The 15,683-nt window shown below is 43.4% G+C and overlaps 6 protein-coding genes across 6 annotated transcripts; 3 read left to right on the top strand and 3 right to left on the bottom strand.

Annotated features, from left to right (window-relative positions):
* Positions 1–1,173: 1,173 nt before the first annotated feature.
* Positions 1,174–3,707, bottom strand: BCR41DRAFT_346462 (peptidase family M1-domain-containing protein). The gene is made up of 6 exons (XM_022022892.1): positions 3,432–3,707; positions 2,615–3,354; positions 2,299–2,504; positions 1,917–2,140; positions 1,436–1,809; positions 1,174–1,350 (listed from the first exon to the last, which is right to left on the bottom strand). The coding sequence occupies exons 1-6, from the start codon at positions 3,639–3,641 to the stop codon at positions 1,230–1,232; spliced, it is 1,875 nt and encodes a 624-aa protein (XP_021884907.1). The 5' UTR covers positions 3,642–3,707; the 3' UTR covers positions 1,174–1,229.
* Positions 3,708–3,901: 194 nt separating this feature from the next.
* BCR41DRAFT_346463 (Argonaute siRNA chaperone complex subunit Arb1-domain-containing protein) lies at positions 3,902–4,791 on the bottom strand. Its single transcript, XM_022022893.1, has one exon. The coding sequence runs from the start codon at positions 4,755–4,757 to the stop codon at positions 3,921–3,923; it is 837 nt and encodes a 278-aa protein (XP_021884908.1). The 5' UTR covers positions 4,758–4,791; the 3' UTR covers positions 3,902–3,920.
* Positions 4,792–6,099: 1,308 nt separating this feature from the next.
* BCR41DRAFT_383688 (hypothetical protein) lies at positions 6,100–7,051 on the top strand (the record flags this gene model as incomplete). Its single annotated transcript, XM_022027489.1, has 1 exon — positions 6,100–7,051. Exon 1 carries the CDS (start codon positions 6,158–6,160, stop codon positions 7,049–7,051), a length of 894 nt encoding a protein of 297 aa, XP_021884909.1. The 5' UTR covers positions 6,100–6,157.
* A 260-nt stretch (positions 7,052–7,311) lies between these two features.
* On the bottom strand, positions 7,312–10,499 carry BCR41DRAFT_346465 (hypothetical protein). Its single transcript, XM_022022894.1, has one exon. The coding sequence runs from the start codon at positions 10,455–10,457 to the stop codon at positions 7,365–7,367; it is 3,093 nt and encodes a 1,030-aa protein (XP_021884910.1). The 5' UTR covers positions 10,458–10,499; the 3' UTR covers positions 7,312–7,364.
* Positions 10,500–10,733: 234 nt separating this feature from the next.
* BCR41DRAFT_411575 (hypothetical protein) lies at positions 10,734–12,402 on the top strand (the record flags this gene model as incomplete). Its single annotated transcript, XM_022029453.1, has 1 exon — positions 10,734–12,402. Exon 1 carries the CDS (start codon positions 10,849–10,851, stop codon positions 12,400–12,402), a length of 1,554 nt encoding a protein of 517 aa, XP_021884911.1. The 5' UTR covers positions 10,734–10,848.
* A 1,789-nt stretch (positions 12,403–14,191) lies between these two features.
* BCR41DRAFT_300282 (hypothetical protein) lies at positions 14,192–14,682 on the top strand (the record flags this gene model as incomplete). Its single annotated transcript, XM_022020556.1, has 2 exons — positions 14,192–14,485; positions 14,611–14,682. Coding segments are annotated over 2 exons (366 nt in total), but the record flags the coding sequence as incomplete, so codon positions are not given.
* Between the last annotated feature and the right edge of the window lie 1,001 nt (positions 14,683–15,683).

Genomic DNA, 15,683 nt, shown 5'->3' on the forward strand with positions numbered 1-15,683 from the left:
CTCACGAGCACTTCTATTACTTTACCCATCCAAAGTGCTTGCTGTGGAAGAAGAAGAGGAGTTTACGCCACTAAAAACTAAGTTCATGCTAACCTTTTGAATGAGTCAAGCACGAAAATTAACTTTGGAGTAGAGGCATTTATAAGCATGCCTGGTGACCCAAATGCACTTACTAATAGGAGGGATACGTATCCCCAGCATGATGCGTCAGTACACGATCTCTAATGGCGCGTTCTCCCTGCCTTCTCCAAAAGAGCGTCGATAGTTCCTCATGCACATTTTGGTCATAGTCATGTTTGTAGGAGGCTTTGGTTTGGCTCTGTGGGCCACAAAAGATGTGATTGGACACGGAGCTTCCACAGGGACTAGCAGATAGGAGCCTTCATAATAAAGCCCCAGCATAGCATTGCATGTCTTGGCTGTGATTTGAGATGATGAAAGACTCTTTTTTGGGGCTTATGCTCCGCCTTGATTGCATAGTATTTAATGATTATATTTAAGGATTTGTATGTCTAGTTTTTGCTTTGTTCATGCCATATAAATGTATAAAAGACCCTGTTTTCCCTCTTCCCGAATCCCTATATCGCACTTCAAACAGGCGCTTGGACGCTGCTCAGCATAGTTTTTTAGACCGATCTGATTGAAAGCCAGATCTAGTGTCGAATGGTGTTGAGCTCGATGATGAGTTAGTTGAAAGGCTGCTCTAGATTCGCGAGCAACCAGGTGGAGGCGCAATAATCAGACCATCTCCACGTGGTACGCCCTGGGCTTCCTGCTCATCTGCAGACAGGCGAAGAGTCTGGTACTCTCTTATACTTTAATATTTATTTAAACGTCCTATTCTCTTACTCTGAAAAGTTAACCAGGCAAATATACCAGGTTAAATTGCGTGCTTGACTCATTCAGAAAGTCTGCATGAACTTAAATTCCTCCACAGCAAGCGCTTTTCTTGGATGGATTAAGTGCATAAAGAGGTGCTCATGAGGGTATTGGTTGGGAGTTATTGAGTGATCATGCTGCAACTATGGGTAGAACGTCTGGCGCGCTTTTTCTAGACATATGTATGGGGTATAAGGTATAGAAGATGGAAATGCCTGAAGCCAAGAAACAAACCTCCCGTCATCATTTTGGAGAGCCGTCTCTTCCTCCTTTCATTAATACTAAGACTAACATTCCAACCCGAAGCACTTTATTATTTCTTTCTATTTACTAGTGCCATGTGATGGCTTTTATTTTGTAAGCCCAAGATCCTTAGCAATCATTGTCGCAGCAATAGGATGGTAGAATGATTTATGTTTGAGGAACGTCTCTCGTGCAAGTTCTGCGCCGTCCTTGGCCCTATGCAAAGAGCTTTTGTGGGAGCAGGAGGTTTAACTTATTAACTTTTTTTAAAAAAATAAAAATAAAAAATAAAAGTCATAATGTCTGTTCTTACCGAAGCAATGGCCTTGCAAATTTCATACGACCCATGGTTGATGCAAATTGAACGACCTCAGGATAGATTTTTTTGTAATTTGCTTTGAGACAAAGTAGATGCCAGCGCAATCGAATCTCCGAATTCTTGACCAAAGTCAATTGATACAATCGATCCATCAAATCCAAATGCTCGTGGGAAAGAGGTTCTAGTTCACCAACCTTCTCCAGAAACACAACAGTTTGTGTGGATGAAAAGGTTTTAATGTCGACTGGGGAAAACCCTGTTTTTTCAGCTGTAACAGGCTGAGCAACATGACGTGACTCGTCCCACTTTTTAGATAGGCTAGTGCAAGCTCTTGCGAGCGTATCATCGAACATATTATCATCTGGAGGCTAGAAAAAAAAAAAAAAAAAAAAAAGAATACTATATTAGGTCGACATAATTCATAGAAGACAACGGAATGCGTAATCCTCTCTCTTTTTTTTTACACTTCTTTTACCATGCCAGTGCCGGAAAGCCAGGCATCCCAGTTGACCTTGTTCAAAAGATCAACCTTCTCTTGACCAAAGTTTCCCTCCATAAAAGAATAAAGAAAAGCCTTCCAGTCGTTTGTATTGATTGATTGGCCTGCAAACTGTCGAACATGTGCCCGAAGATACGGCTCAAAAACTTCTGGTCCGCCTAAATGCTTCTCCAAGTAATAGAGCAAATTGAATCCTTTCTCTGTAATTTTACAAAATTTTGGAGATCGTTCCAAACAATGAACTAGTTAATATAAATCGTTCCTTTCACTCCTTTCAAATATGCACTCTACTACGTATATCGCCTTTCCTTAAAAATAAAAAAAAAAATTATAATAATAAAAATGAAAAAAAAAATACCATATGGGACGCGTGAAAAGGCGTCGTCCGGATCCTCTCCACGCAAACAAGGACATAAAGCTGTAAAAGGATGACTGGAGCCGTAGAGCTCTACACTTTCTTGAAGTGCTTTATGCCCTAGGATAGCACTAAATTCGCTATGCTCTTTGCCCTTCATGCGTCCAATGATTTTGCGCTCTACAAAAACTGTGAATCCTTCATTCAGCCTATATGTGTTTTGCATTGCAACGTTGAAGAAATTAGCATAAAGGGGCGTCTTTTTTCCTTTTTTGCTTGATTTGGTCTGATTTGGTCTGATTTGGTCTAATTTGGTTACCAAAAATGCTCCCAGTTTTCGGTTGTGACCAGGTTTCCCGTCCAGCTATGTGCAATTTCATGAGCTACCACATCCACTAAGGAGCGATCACCAGCCAAAAGCGAGGGCGTCACAAAAGTCAAGCAAGGATTCTCCATTCCACCATAAGGAAACGAGGCTGGCAGCACAAGCAAGTCATAACGACCCCAGCTATAAGGCGTCAATAGAGTCTCACCTGTTCGAATAAATTCCTCTGTGTCTATAAACTCCCAGGCTGCTGCTTCCAACACCTCGGGTTCTGTCCAGACCATCGAACGGGGCCCAATTTCTCGGCCTTCCAGGTTTCCGACAGCAAGTGCTATCAAATACGATGGGATCCGTTGCTTTTGCTCAAACTTGTATGTAGTAATTGCTGCGGCTATAGTGGATGACTCACTTTGATGACACTTCTCTTCCCCTATGAGGACTGCAGACATGACCGCACGCAGTGGAGTAGTGATATTGGCGCTATAGGTGAGTTTGATAGAAGGGCTGTCCTGGCAAGGCAACAATGACCGTGCATGGATAGCTTGACATTGTGTAAAGAGGTATGGATACTTCTTGCCTACTGTTTGGCTGGGCTCCAGCCATTGACAAGCACTGCAATACTGAGTAGTTGCGTATTCAATAATGACTTTGGTCTTGTTTCCTTTTTCAAGAGCCTTGCCCAGATTAATTATCAATGCCGAGCCATATTTTTCATTCCTACTACCCAACTCGAACTTAGAAAAAAAAGATCAATAATGTTCTTGTGACATTTCTAAATTATTAAAATAAATATCGGCGAACATATGTTTACATTAAGCATCTTTTCGGCCGTAGAAACAGAACGGATGTCAATATGACTGGTATCAAGTACAATGTACGAGACTTGATCCGCTATAGCCTCGATGTCTAACTCTGCATTTCCAGATAAGACCTTGGTATTGAAGTCAACTGTTAGGTCGAGATGAATATGATTCGTCTTGATCTCATTGAGGTTTGACTGAGAGGTTGGATCATATGGCATACTGATTTGATCAAATGGAAAGGAAAGGGTATAATAAATATTTGTAGGAAGTCGAAGAGATGGATGGTTGTGAAAGAACGAAAATTTATTTATCGTCTCGTGGGAAATCTTTTAAAATGCGCCAACTCAAATTCGGTGATGCATAAGATTTGCTTCTACCTGGTATATGTGAATAGCGCGTAGGTTTTCTACGTGATGAACCATTTTTAGTCTAATGCAACTCAATTCCTTTATGTGAAGAAAAAAAAAAAAAAAAAAAAGTTGGCAAACGGTCCATCCCTAGGCCTCATCCTCGAAATGCGATACATAAAATGTTGGGAGAGATACCAAAGGCTGCGCAAACACGACCCCATTGGATAGAGTGAAAAATGTGCCCCACACCACCATCCTCAGTTGCAGTAGTGCTGCTGTCTCGCTTGAGATATGAATCGACCATTGCTCTTGCTCTTGCTTTGGCTTTTGCTCTTGCTGATCTAAATCGTCACTCTTCTCGTTGTCAATATCCATTTCTTCGAGAACCACTTCTACTGTCATCGCAGGCTCTGCTCCGGGTTCTCTCGTGGACTCCACCTTCTTCACAACCCTCGCATGTCTAAACCGCTTGCTCTTGAGCGTCACATGTGCTGTAGATATCTCCCCCATCACTTCCTTCATCATCTTGTTTGTGTTCATCGGCAGATGATCTGAACTGCCCTGACAAAACAAGATTGAACACGCATGATTGAAATCATCGGGCATTTTCGAGTTGAACCGGTGACATGCGGGGGTTTCAGTCTTTGCAAGCGATGCTATCGCAAAGGCCTTTTCTAAATCTTCTTGGTACTCTGGAACGACCCTTCTAGCCAGCACATATTTGAGGAATGAGGCTATAATCTTGGGCGCCATCTCTACATATGTTATATCATTCCAAATGCTAGAGTTAATGATATAGGACGAGAGATATGATGCTGCCACGAACGAGAAGTCAATATCTTTTTCTTCCTTGGTGCCCTTGCTGTCGTTTCTAGGGTTGTTGGGGTCAGTGATATGCTCGTCCATCCCTCCATAACTAAAGTATGTACTAAGGATCTGAGCTGACTTAGTGGTAAAATTACGCTCCTTTCGAAAATTTTCCATCGCTAGTCTAAATCTGCTGTCAGCACTTGTAGAGCTATCATACATACGGAAAATTAGTCTATAAACCATATGACAAACTCATGTAATGTGTAATGTAGGAAGTAATATCCTTTCTCAGCCAAAGAGACGTGACTTGATACTTACGGATCATACAACTTATCTGTGATCGCTAGATCTAGCACTTCAATCTCAGCCTCATCATCTTCAACCTGCGGGTAGTTGCGCGCCTTTTTCTTGTTCGTTCTCTTCTTTTCGCCCTTGCGCTTACTCTCGTTGAGCGTCCCCGGCATTTCCTGGCCGTCAGGCATTTCCTGACTTTCGGGAGATGTTTCGAGGAGCGTTTCTAAGGTTCAGGAACACAATTTATAAAAAAAAATAGATGAATTTGTCTGATATTATGGTACACCCTACGAAAAAAAAAAAAAAAAAAAAAAAAAAAAGATAAATAAAATAAAGAATAGTCTCACCCAATTGCTTCGGCTCCTCTTCGTTGCTATCATCATCAGGTCCGTCACTTGGCAGCTGGATGGGCTCATACCATTCAAGCTCGGTGTCATCTTCGTCGGGATCATCGCTGTTATACCACTCAATTGGGTCCTCGACGTATTCATCGCCATGATCTTGGTCAAGTTCAGAGTGAACCCAAGCGATATCTTCGTGATCATTCAAGCCTTCATCGTCCTCGGAGTCTGATAGGTTGTTTATTTCGAGGCTATCTATTGATTTCAAAAGCTCCTGTCGTATACTCCTGAAAAAGGGTAAAAAAAATTATATTAATTAACCGGGAATGATAAACAATTGAACAGATGGAGGTATGCACGTCGTGTGAATTGTAGAATGGATAACTTACTCGAGGAGTTCTTCATCCATCTCGAAGGTCATTATTAAGTTTTGAAGATAAAGGGAATGGAGAAATGAAACAAAGGTGGCAACAACCTCAAAATGGAATAATCACGTGCTTAGCACAGCAATGTTTTAAATCCCTTCTTATTTCCTCCTTCAAAAGGGTAACTGACTAATTTAATCTGAGACGCGACAGATTGCCAATTTTAATTCATCCTCAAAGAAAAAAATGCTGTCAAATATGATTCAATAAACACAACACCTGGCTAGTTTCTCCAATACATAGCCCTATTGGTCCCATAAGGCTCTCAAGATAGCCCAAATCACCTGCATAAAATAAGACATGAAACATCGATGAGATAAGATGTCTTAAGGCGATTTTCCGAAGAGGTTTGCAAAACGCTGACGCTGATGGTGCGGAGACTGAATGTACTTTGCTCCTTTATCTTGCTTGCCTTCATTGTTTATCCACTTTCACTTCCTTCATCCTTTTGACCTTGTGCATTCTCATTGCTATTCTTTTGGGCCACTATCTACGTTCATTATCATAGCCGACCATGGGATCTAGCCAAGCTATAACAACCACGGCTGCTAAAGCTACAAATGAGTCCATCATTGTCGAAATTCCGTTACGCACTGGTGCCACTATAGCCAGTAATAACAAGACCTATAATGAGAACCATTTGGACCCCATTGATCCAAACTCCATGGAGCCGGCGCCAGAACTAGCGTTCTACGTCACCCCACCAGCGCCCTCATATTCCAACACACCATCCCATCACCAATCTACCTCTTCTGCAACTTACCCCACTCGCAATCTTACTGGCGCTCTGCCAGGACCGAGGGCAAACATTACTGAGGTATCTCTCGGGCCTTCCACTACCTCAGCCTCTGAAGCTGCAGGAAAGTTGGTGCTTGATCCACCGATGGAAGTTCACACAGAGGTCAAAACACCGCTGCACACCATCTCTCTAAACACCGACAAGGACTTCTCATCTTTCACTATGTCCAGGAATAATGCCATCACATCTAGTGATTTTGTCTTGGAGAGTCCACGTCTGATCGAGATGCAGCGCTTCAGCGACCCTGCCTTGGATGCAGGTGCACTTAAGAGCACGACAGAGGCGTTCCGAACCAACAATGATGATTATGCCAACAACAACGCAAGTGACAATTCCTCTTCCTTTTTTTCTAACTTTTTTGCAATCCCACCATCATTAGCAGGCCGGCCACGCTTGTCGGAAGCTTCTGAAGAGTATGTGCGTCGAGAGTTCGAGCGAGGCCCAGTATCTTTAATGTGGTCTAAGCAGAGCTATGATGAAGGTTCAGCTCATTCTAGAGCGGTATCTTCTACTTCTTCTACTGCGTCTGATGGCTGGCTCAGCGGCTGGTGGAACAAGAGCAATCCCTCTGCGAAAGAGGGCAGAAGAGAAGAAGCGATGGCTCAATAATGGTGCCAATTAAAGTCGTGAACGAACTTTATTATAGACTTATAAAACGAATAAAATTTTAATAGTAATGCTGCTTTGAAATTGCTGTATATTTATTAGAAGCTAGAAAGCAAAAGGTTACGAAAACATGCAGCATTGAACCCAGACCCATGTCCTTGGAGGTAATGACGAACGTTCCCCACGGGATCACGTCAGTCGATTTCTAGCTGTTGAATCAAGATCCCAACTAGAGACTCGTACGGATGCCATTTTTGATTAGTCTGCTATCAATCATAAAAGGTTTATTAAGTAATAGACTTATTCATATGTGTCTCTAATCCCAACCTAAAGGAAACCCACGATCTATGTAGGTCACCATGAAATCAAATCGTTGGCTTTCCTTCTCCTTCTCAGTCATCTTTCCACCGCCCGGCTTTTGCGCCATATGAGCGCCATCCTTACGGAGACATATCACGGTTTCTAGACCCTCCGTCCTAAGAATTTTATCTACTATGTTTTCATCCAATTGCAAGTAATGATTTCGGAGTTGTCTCAGCTTTAGCGCCACAGGATCTCGATCAAGATCCATCGTCTCTGGCAGTACAATTCCCTTCCTTTGTTGCATCTCAACCTTCTTTTTGGCCCCTCGCTCGGGAGATGTAGAAGATGGCATTGTATGGGCAGGAGGCCCTAGCTGTTCACGAAGTTGAACCGCACCTGCTTTCAATTGCTCCAGATCATAAAATCCGCTCACGCGCTTTAATGATGGCCAATTCCGACCCAGCCACTTCACTTCAGCTTCATTACGGAGACCATGTGGGCCAAGGAGACCTATGTTCAGCTCTACAAGGCTGTTCAGGGACGAAAGCTGATTCAAACCAGTGCTGATTGACAGCTCAATATACCGACGTGTACTCTTCTCATATCTATTTCCCAATCGCAGATGATGAGATCCCATACTACCCCATCTCGACTGATAGTGTACCATTTGTCGCCCACCATGCAACAACAAGCTTTCAAGACGTGTTAAATAGCTCAGCTGCCTGCAAGTTTTGATTTGTATCTGGCGATCCTCCTCCTCCTCAGCCTCAGGCGAGGGCCCGGACTTCTTGTGCGTGGCATCAAATTCAATGGTGATAGCTAATGTTCGAAGCCGGAATGCGCATGCCCAGGGCCGACATTGTTCTGCGATTGACCGCGCGTTCACTGGGTAGGCCTCAACCTGAACTTTCTCCAGGTTCGGACAAGTAGAGAGCATATTCAGAAGAGCGTCGTAATAGATTGATTTCTCCACTTCTCGCGCGTACGCCCCTCGTCTATCCGTAATATTCAAGTCGCTACTTAAAGACAGATCGAGTGCTGTCAATGTGTCGCCACAGTGATGATTAAGTTTATGAAAGAACTGAGGGGTGACAGCATAAAGATCGGCTGCTATCAAGGACTTCAATCCTAATGATCTCGCTAGAGTCTGTTTCTGTTTATCTGAGTGGAGTCGACTGGACTGGAGGCGACCTGGCTTTGCAGCATCGTTCGCATGACCATAAGGTCCCCAGAGTTCACAGACAAACTCCAAGAACTTTTGATCGATCCCTTCGGGCCGACATCCCGAAAAATCAAAGGACTGAATCATTGGACAATGCACATGCAGTTGTCGCATGTTGCGATAAAGCTGAGGTGAGGCGTGCGATATACTTCCTATATCTATGTTACGGAGGCTTGCGTATGACATTTGACCCTGGAGCTCAAGTTGGTTATCATACCAGCTGTCGAAATCTTCGGAATCACCTGCATATGAACCGAGGCCTTCATGGCCCCAGTCTTCCCAATAGAACTCGCCTTCACTTCCATAGAAAGCATCATATTCATCATCGTAATAGCCGTCCTCATCAATCTCATCCTCGTCAATCTCGTCTTCATCTTCATGTTCAGACGGACCTCTTCCCTCACGTTCATCTTCAGACGTACCTCTATCCTCATCTTCACCTTTAGATATCCCTTTATCTCTAATCATGTCGTTGTTATTGTTCTCCTCTTCACCGTCATCCCTGTGGACATCATAATGTTGCAAAGTCTTTTCAGGTTGACAAGTTGAAGCGTTGCTACTTGAGCTTTCGGTGACTGTACATGGCGTTTGCATATTTGATAAAGCTGTGATACTCAAGGTTAGGGGACAGTGTCCAGGGCCATAATCAGTCGGATGGGGCTGAACGATTGTGGCTGTTGCAGTTGCATTATTTGTCTCCATTATACTAGTATTTGAGTTAGTGTTATGGTTGGAAGTGATGTTGTTGCCTATATCAGGAGACTCGGTAGTCATAGCGTCCATCCCTACATCAACTTGATCGTCACCATTCTCTTCCTCATCTTCATCTTCTGCTTCCTCTTCCTGCTCTATACTATCACCAACATCATCCATTTGGGACTCAAAGGCAGCGCCGAGAGGATCAAAAAAATCAGAATCCGGCTCCTCATCATCAAGTCCAATACCATATGTGTAACCCAGAGAGAGCTCAGTCAACTCTGGCATAACTGCTGTCAAATCCAAGAGCGTCCTCATAGTGATGTTTGATCGATCTAAATGCAGGCTTCTGATCTGCGTTAATGGATCCTCTGAGGGCCGTTGCGAACGATCCTCATCGTCACTCTTCCAATCGTTGTGAAAATCGGCTTGGCTCGCATCCCAATTAATACGCCATTGGCGCAATTCCCAAATTGGGTCCATAAATTCGTTCATCTCCAATGATAGTTTTTGAAGTCGAGGTAAAGATTTCAGCATAGTGCGTAAGCCTTCTCCATTCATGGCACTCCATTCTTCCATTGTCAATTCTTCTAATACTGGCATATCTCGGATGGACTTCTGGACAAGTGGATCAATATCTAGACCAACACCAGTGAGCCAGAGCCTGCGTAACGTCTCCCTGTTGCTCTCCATGATTTTAAGAGCTGCACTTGCGTAATACTCATGTGAATGATCAAGAGAGCTAGTGTTCTTGAAACTGGCTGTTGATCCTAGCGAAATAGAAGCCATTTCTCGACCGTACTTGATCCGGATGCGTTCCAGACGGCAACAGTCTAGTAACGTCTTAGTCAACATGCCTTTTTTGAGTTTAGGTTCTCCATTCGAATCGAAAGGAAAGCCCAGAAGATCCGCTGTCTCTTCTGTACTGCATGGAAGAGAAAGTGTAAGGTCGCAAATCCGGTGGTAATAATCAGGAAACTGATCAAGAAATGATTTCGAAATGTAGCCATCAGCTTGAATCGTATGCCATAGCATGGGTCGAAAACATGACAACCAGATTTTGCAGACCATGGAAGCTTCAATCAACGACTCTCTGTCGACAAACTGAGCAATACGCGTCAGAATCTCTGGAGGTAGCAGCATAGCGCTAGATCCTATACTCTGTGTGCCAGCAGTAATGTCAGCCATGGATTAGAAAATATAAGTGTGACAATTGGAATTGACAGTTAAAAATACAAAAAGAAATATTCACCAGGCTCAAGTAGCCACCTTTTAATTCTTTTAATTCCAAAACACACGCCCTTGGAGTAGAAAAACCAATCTGAATAATTGGAGGGTTTCATTCCAACAATGTCAAAAAAAAAAAAAAAAAAAAAAAAGTGCCATTTAGGGAAAAGATGCTTATATGGCGCAGCAGTTTATCTTCTTTGCGCGGAACTCTTGTTAAAAAAAAATAAAAGGCGATGCATCATAATGTAGTGTTGTGCCATCTGGAGCAGAACCTGTGGCAATTAATGAATGACACCATGGCTTTCTACTACTCAAAGTCTTCAGATTCAATCAAATATTTTCTGTTCTCATGCATGCTCTCAACATTCCAGAAATCCTCGAGCTCATTGGTTGGTTTCTTCCATTATGGGGCGTCAACCATCACGGAGACAACGTCCTCTTACCCCATAATATGTTACCATGTCTCTCCGTATCCCGCAACTTTCGGCAGACGCTTCTCCCTATTTTCTGGTATACATTCGATGAAACTGCTATGTCACGGGTGCCTCTGTATCTCATCAAGAAATATACGCCCTTTATAAGGGCGGTGTATAACTTTGGCGCCCGAAAAGACTATCCGCTCCATGATCGCATCCCTCTAGCAAGTCTGGTCCTGTTGAGTACTACCATCAAGCCAATCAAAGGACTAAGTGCTAGTGTTGTGCAGGTTATCAAGTCCAACCCAACACTCAGGAGCATCAGCTGGGTGCACGACTTTGATCAACCGAGGACGTCTACAAAAGTAAACGAAGATGGAGGTTTAGACATGGACGATTCCACCATATTTGCAAACGCGCACCAACTGGAACGTTTATGTCTCATGAACTGCCATTGGGACTGGTATCTTTTGAACATTCATCGCTTAAGATGGTTGCTCCAGCCAATTACAGCAACACTCAAGTGTTTAACCGTTAAGAAAGCTCCTCCTCGCAACGGCATTTCGCCATTAACAGAAGAAGGTGATGGACAAATAGACGAAGAGAAAGAAGATGAAGAAAAAGAAGGGGATGAAAAATATAGCCTCTTCTTTCCCAAGCTAGAGGAAATACATATCCCAAAGATAGACCTAGTAGATCTTCGAGGAATAATAAGTCCCAAAGGTTGCCCAAACCTCCAAATCCTTATAACGGGTGCATCTTGGGAAAGCTTGCGTTTGTTCTTGCAAGAGCATCAGCAATGCCAGCTGAAGCAACAACAACAGCGGTGCAAAAAACTGGACCCACAAGGGTGGCCGCTTGAAGATTCACAACCAACTGTTACTGCGAATAACTATTACCAGCAGATCCGTAGCATCGGCTTCGCGGAGAGACAACGAGTTGAACGCAGTTTACAGGATATTGCGGAAATGCTACCTGACTCCCACAGTCTTGACATTGACTTGTTCAAAATGATGCCCTATAGTACACCTAGGCACTTCCCGGTTCATACGATCCGGCATCTATCACTCTATCAAGACAGCTGGAATAGAACAGAACACTACATCCTATGGGACTTACTATCATCCAGCAGCCTACGATTGATGTCATTAAAGATTGGATACATGCAACGGTTCAATTTATTGACCCTCCTGACTTCCACCGTGTGGGCCAATCCAGATGACTTGACCTCGTTGACTGTCAATGGAGCTCGCATGTGTTTCAAGAACATCTTGCTTGACTTACCCTTGCAGGAATATGACAAGGATGGCCACAATATCGCTGAAATATTAGCTGCACGAGTGCATTTTGGTTGGAAAGTACAAGGTGGGTTGATGCAACAAGGCTTAGATATCATGATGTCTGTGTTCAAAATGGCTAATGGTGGGTTCAGGGCCTTGAGAAGAATTGAACTTAACGGAAATGTATATCGAAAGTTGAATAAATAAGAAATAAAAAATGTTTTCAATACATAAAATGCTGCGCTATAATTCTCATGTAGTGGCCTGGGTAAAAAATATTGAATACAATGTCCATCAATTCTATGTTCAGCAACCAGCGAGCACCATTCATTCATTGTAATACAGGTTATTTGCACTTAATCTAAGGAAACTACCCTCAAGCACTGCAATCCAGTTCTTGGACTATTGGGATCTATCTGGCATTAGCAGAGGCCATTTTCAGCAACAAATTCATTTTTATGAGCTTCTTTGACTAAAAAGGCTTCACTATACAGATCTCACATCAGTAAATTTGAAGGCCTAGGTGAATATTCGGAAAAGAGAGCACTGTCAGATACATTAGGTCTCCATCATCAGCTTCATTGCTAGATACTTAAGTATTTATATTGACTGATTTATCCATGTTCACTTTCTGTTGATAGGCAGCCATACATCCATAAGATCAGCACTATCATAGTGGCGTGACTTACGGCATTTGTGATGGGCTGAAATGGAGTGCATTAACATGCTGCTATGAGCTGGGAAAGAGGAGCGGTGGACTCAGATCGAGCTCAAGCCCTTCATGGCGAAACACCAGGGAACATTGATCTGTCTTGCCCGATGAGATTTCCCACTTTGGGTCCCATTACTCTGTTGAGGGTCTCTAATTCCTAAGCTGGCTTAGAGGGCTTAAAGACGAGTTGTAAAAATGAGATAGGAAAAGGCAATCTTCAGTGCAATGCCAAAAAAAAAAAAAAAAAAAAAAAAACCTAAGTGCCTTGATGTAAAATGGCTTTTCATTTGGTTTGGATTGACACCCAAATTGCGATACTAGTGCACGAACCTTGTGCAATTAAATAAAGTTCTTTCGAGTACATGTACAACCAACCTTGTGGGAATAATGATCGGCATCTATGATCTCACAGGGGTTATTCGTCTAAAGATAATAATAGTCGTTCTGAAACTCCTTTTTTAGGATGAAATAGTATTCGATTTCAGGTGCGGGTTAATTAGGGCAACAATTGTATGTTGATTATGTCAATGATCTGTCGATAATCAAGTTTCACAAGACACAGGAGATATAAGAATTGTAAATCATACCAACAATAACTCTCCTTCAAATGGTTTTTTTTCAATTGCTACATCCAACGTTTCCTCGTCCTTTTCAAGCCTCCTTTCTACTCTTTCCTTTCTACTCAATACTGCCTCCTCCCTCTCGCATTCGTCGATCTCGAGGCAATTCATCATTCAGAGAACTTTGACTGTCAGCCAATCAAAGCATACTTTCCTAAGCTTCTTTTTTGTTGTTGTTGTTGTTGTTGCTGTTGCTGTTGCTGTGATTGCTGTTATAGTGGCTGTTGTTGCTGTTCATTAGCCGAGGAGCCCCATCAGTAGAGTGAGCGGCATGATCGATTCAACAGCTGCTGCACAAGAGCCGGTCTCAGATATGCAAAATGTAGAAAAGAATAGTGAAGAAGCATTAATAGCAGTAGCAACTACAACCCCCTTAACTGCCTACATGACACTATCGCCATCCTCAACCAGCAAGCTTCCAGTAAATGTCTTGCTAGCCGAAGAAACGGATCTAACTGCCCCTTCCGACTCTAAAAAACCTAAGCCAAAGCGATGCATAACATTGACAGGAATGCCAACGCCTCCACTTCCTCCTCGCCCTGTTTTCCCAACGGAATTGGAGCGCTATTCTATACATGAGAATGACCGCGAGCTAAACCCTGAATACGCTTCACGAATACAGGGTTATCTCTCTAGTGTTCGCCAGGATCATGAACGACAGCTTATGGATTATGATCGACTCAAAGCATTCGTAGAAGCAGACAACCTCTTTTCCATTGTTTTAGTTGATGAGCTAGATGCCATGGACGAAGAACCATTCACGCTTGACAGCTTTGAGAATTTGATGCGCTTACATGCAAACAAAAGCAAGGATTTCATTCTTGCCAGAGTTACCACTCAAGATCCAAATGATGGGACCAAGACATATCATTCATATTATAGTGCACATCAGATCAACAAGGTCTTATTCCGGACTCAGCCTGAAGAAGGACTGCTGCATCGCATGAAAGCGCGTAATGTAAGATAGCCGACGATCTCATTTATAAATGAAATTGGTGATGAAGCTGAAGGGAGATGGAGTTTTGACAGATCTTATGCTATCGGCAATAACACGATGTGTCACTGTTTCGCTTTTTCTACAAGCCATTGAACAATATGGTGATCGTAGGGGATGTCCATTATTATATTATCTCATCTCAGGAAGTGAAGGCTACCCAGCCTCTTTCTACCGTCCGCAGCTCTTGTGCATCTGTCGCGTCCCATTCATCACGTATGAGTCGTTGTAGCAAGCTAGCCGCGCAGGCTATTGCCTGTCAATCGGCTTCAGCTCGATCCTCACCTATCCTTGGCAGTGACTCATCATTGTTTTCGAGAACATCAGAGATAGAGTCGCCTATCTCAGTTATTCCTCCTATGTTGGTCATGTCCAGCATGAGACCCGATGATATAGACACTACTATCAACCCTAACAGCTCTAGTGACAGAAGTATCAGTGACGATGGCAGCAGTGGTAATGTCACTGGAAGTTTGGACGACAATCGGGTTGATGCAGCGTTGACAGGCAACATCCTTATCAGATCGCGTAGAGGAAGTACAGTGTCTGCTTGTTCGTCTTTATCTACTAATTCGCAAAATGGGTTCCAGCCAGGTAAACCCTCTCGGCTCCGTCAGGCTGTCGATGTAGCAGGTTTGAGTATACACAACGATAGGTGTAGGCAAGTTGGTGACTATCACCTCGAAGGGGTTCCTGTACAGCTGTCACAAGACGCGACAGCATCATACTGTCCGATCTACAGTTCTATGAGCCCACCAATTGATTCTCTACAAAACCAACAACAGTCCGGCCCGTATCCTCATTCATTACAGCAGGCGCGAGGTAGCCCATCCCCACGGAACCAAACGGATGGGAAGATCTGCAACCGTCCCCGTTCCAACACAGCCACAAGTGCTCGAAGCGATGGAAGTGGCAATTCTGCCGCGTCAATAGTATCATCTATCAACAGCTCTAACAGCGACCAAAGTCATGTCTCTGGATGCAGCACCGCGTCCATTGATGTGGCTGATAGGACGACCCCTAGCAATGATAAAGCTCTATCACCACTGTCGCCATCTTTAGAGACCCCTTCCCCCACTTCTGCTATTTCATCAAGCTCTGGTACTGTTATTAATCCTAGTGTTGACTCTACCGCTGATGCCGCCATCATTGCAGTGGGGAA

This window comes from Lobosporangium transversale (assembly GCF_002105155.1).
Source record: "Lobosporangium transversale strain NRRL 3116 chromosome Unknown BCR41scaffold_4, whole genome shotgun sequence".
In the NCBI taxonomy this organism is placed as follows: domain Eukaryota; kingdom Fungi; phylum Mortierellomycota; class Mortierellomycetes; order Mortierellales; family Mortierellaceae; genus Lobosporangium; species Lobosporangium transversale.

Bases quoted from the DNA above. Each gene is read 5' to 3' on its own strand.
- BCR41DRAFT_346462 (XM_022022892.1), bottom strand. From the start codon at position 3,641: ATGCCATATGATCCAACCTCTCAGTCAAACCTCAATGAGATCAAGACG. The intron at 3,355-3,431 runs GTAAACATATGT...TTTTTTTCTAAG, and splicing joins CGGCCGAAAAGATGCTTAAT to TTCGAGTTGGGTAGTAGGAA. The intron at 1,810-1,916 runs GTAAAAGAAGTG...TTTTTTTTCTAG, and splicing joins GGCTTTCCGGCACTGGCATG to CCTCCAGATGATAATATGTT.
- BCR41DRAFT_346463 (XM_022022893.1), bottom strand. From the start codon at position 4,757: ATGGAAAATTTTCGAAAGGAGCGTAATTTTACCACTAAGTCAGCTCAG.
- BCR41DRAFT_346465 (XM_022022894.1), bottom strand. From the start codon at position 10,457: ATGGCTGACATTACTGCTGGCACACAGAGTATAGGATCTAGCGCTATG.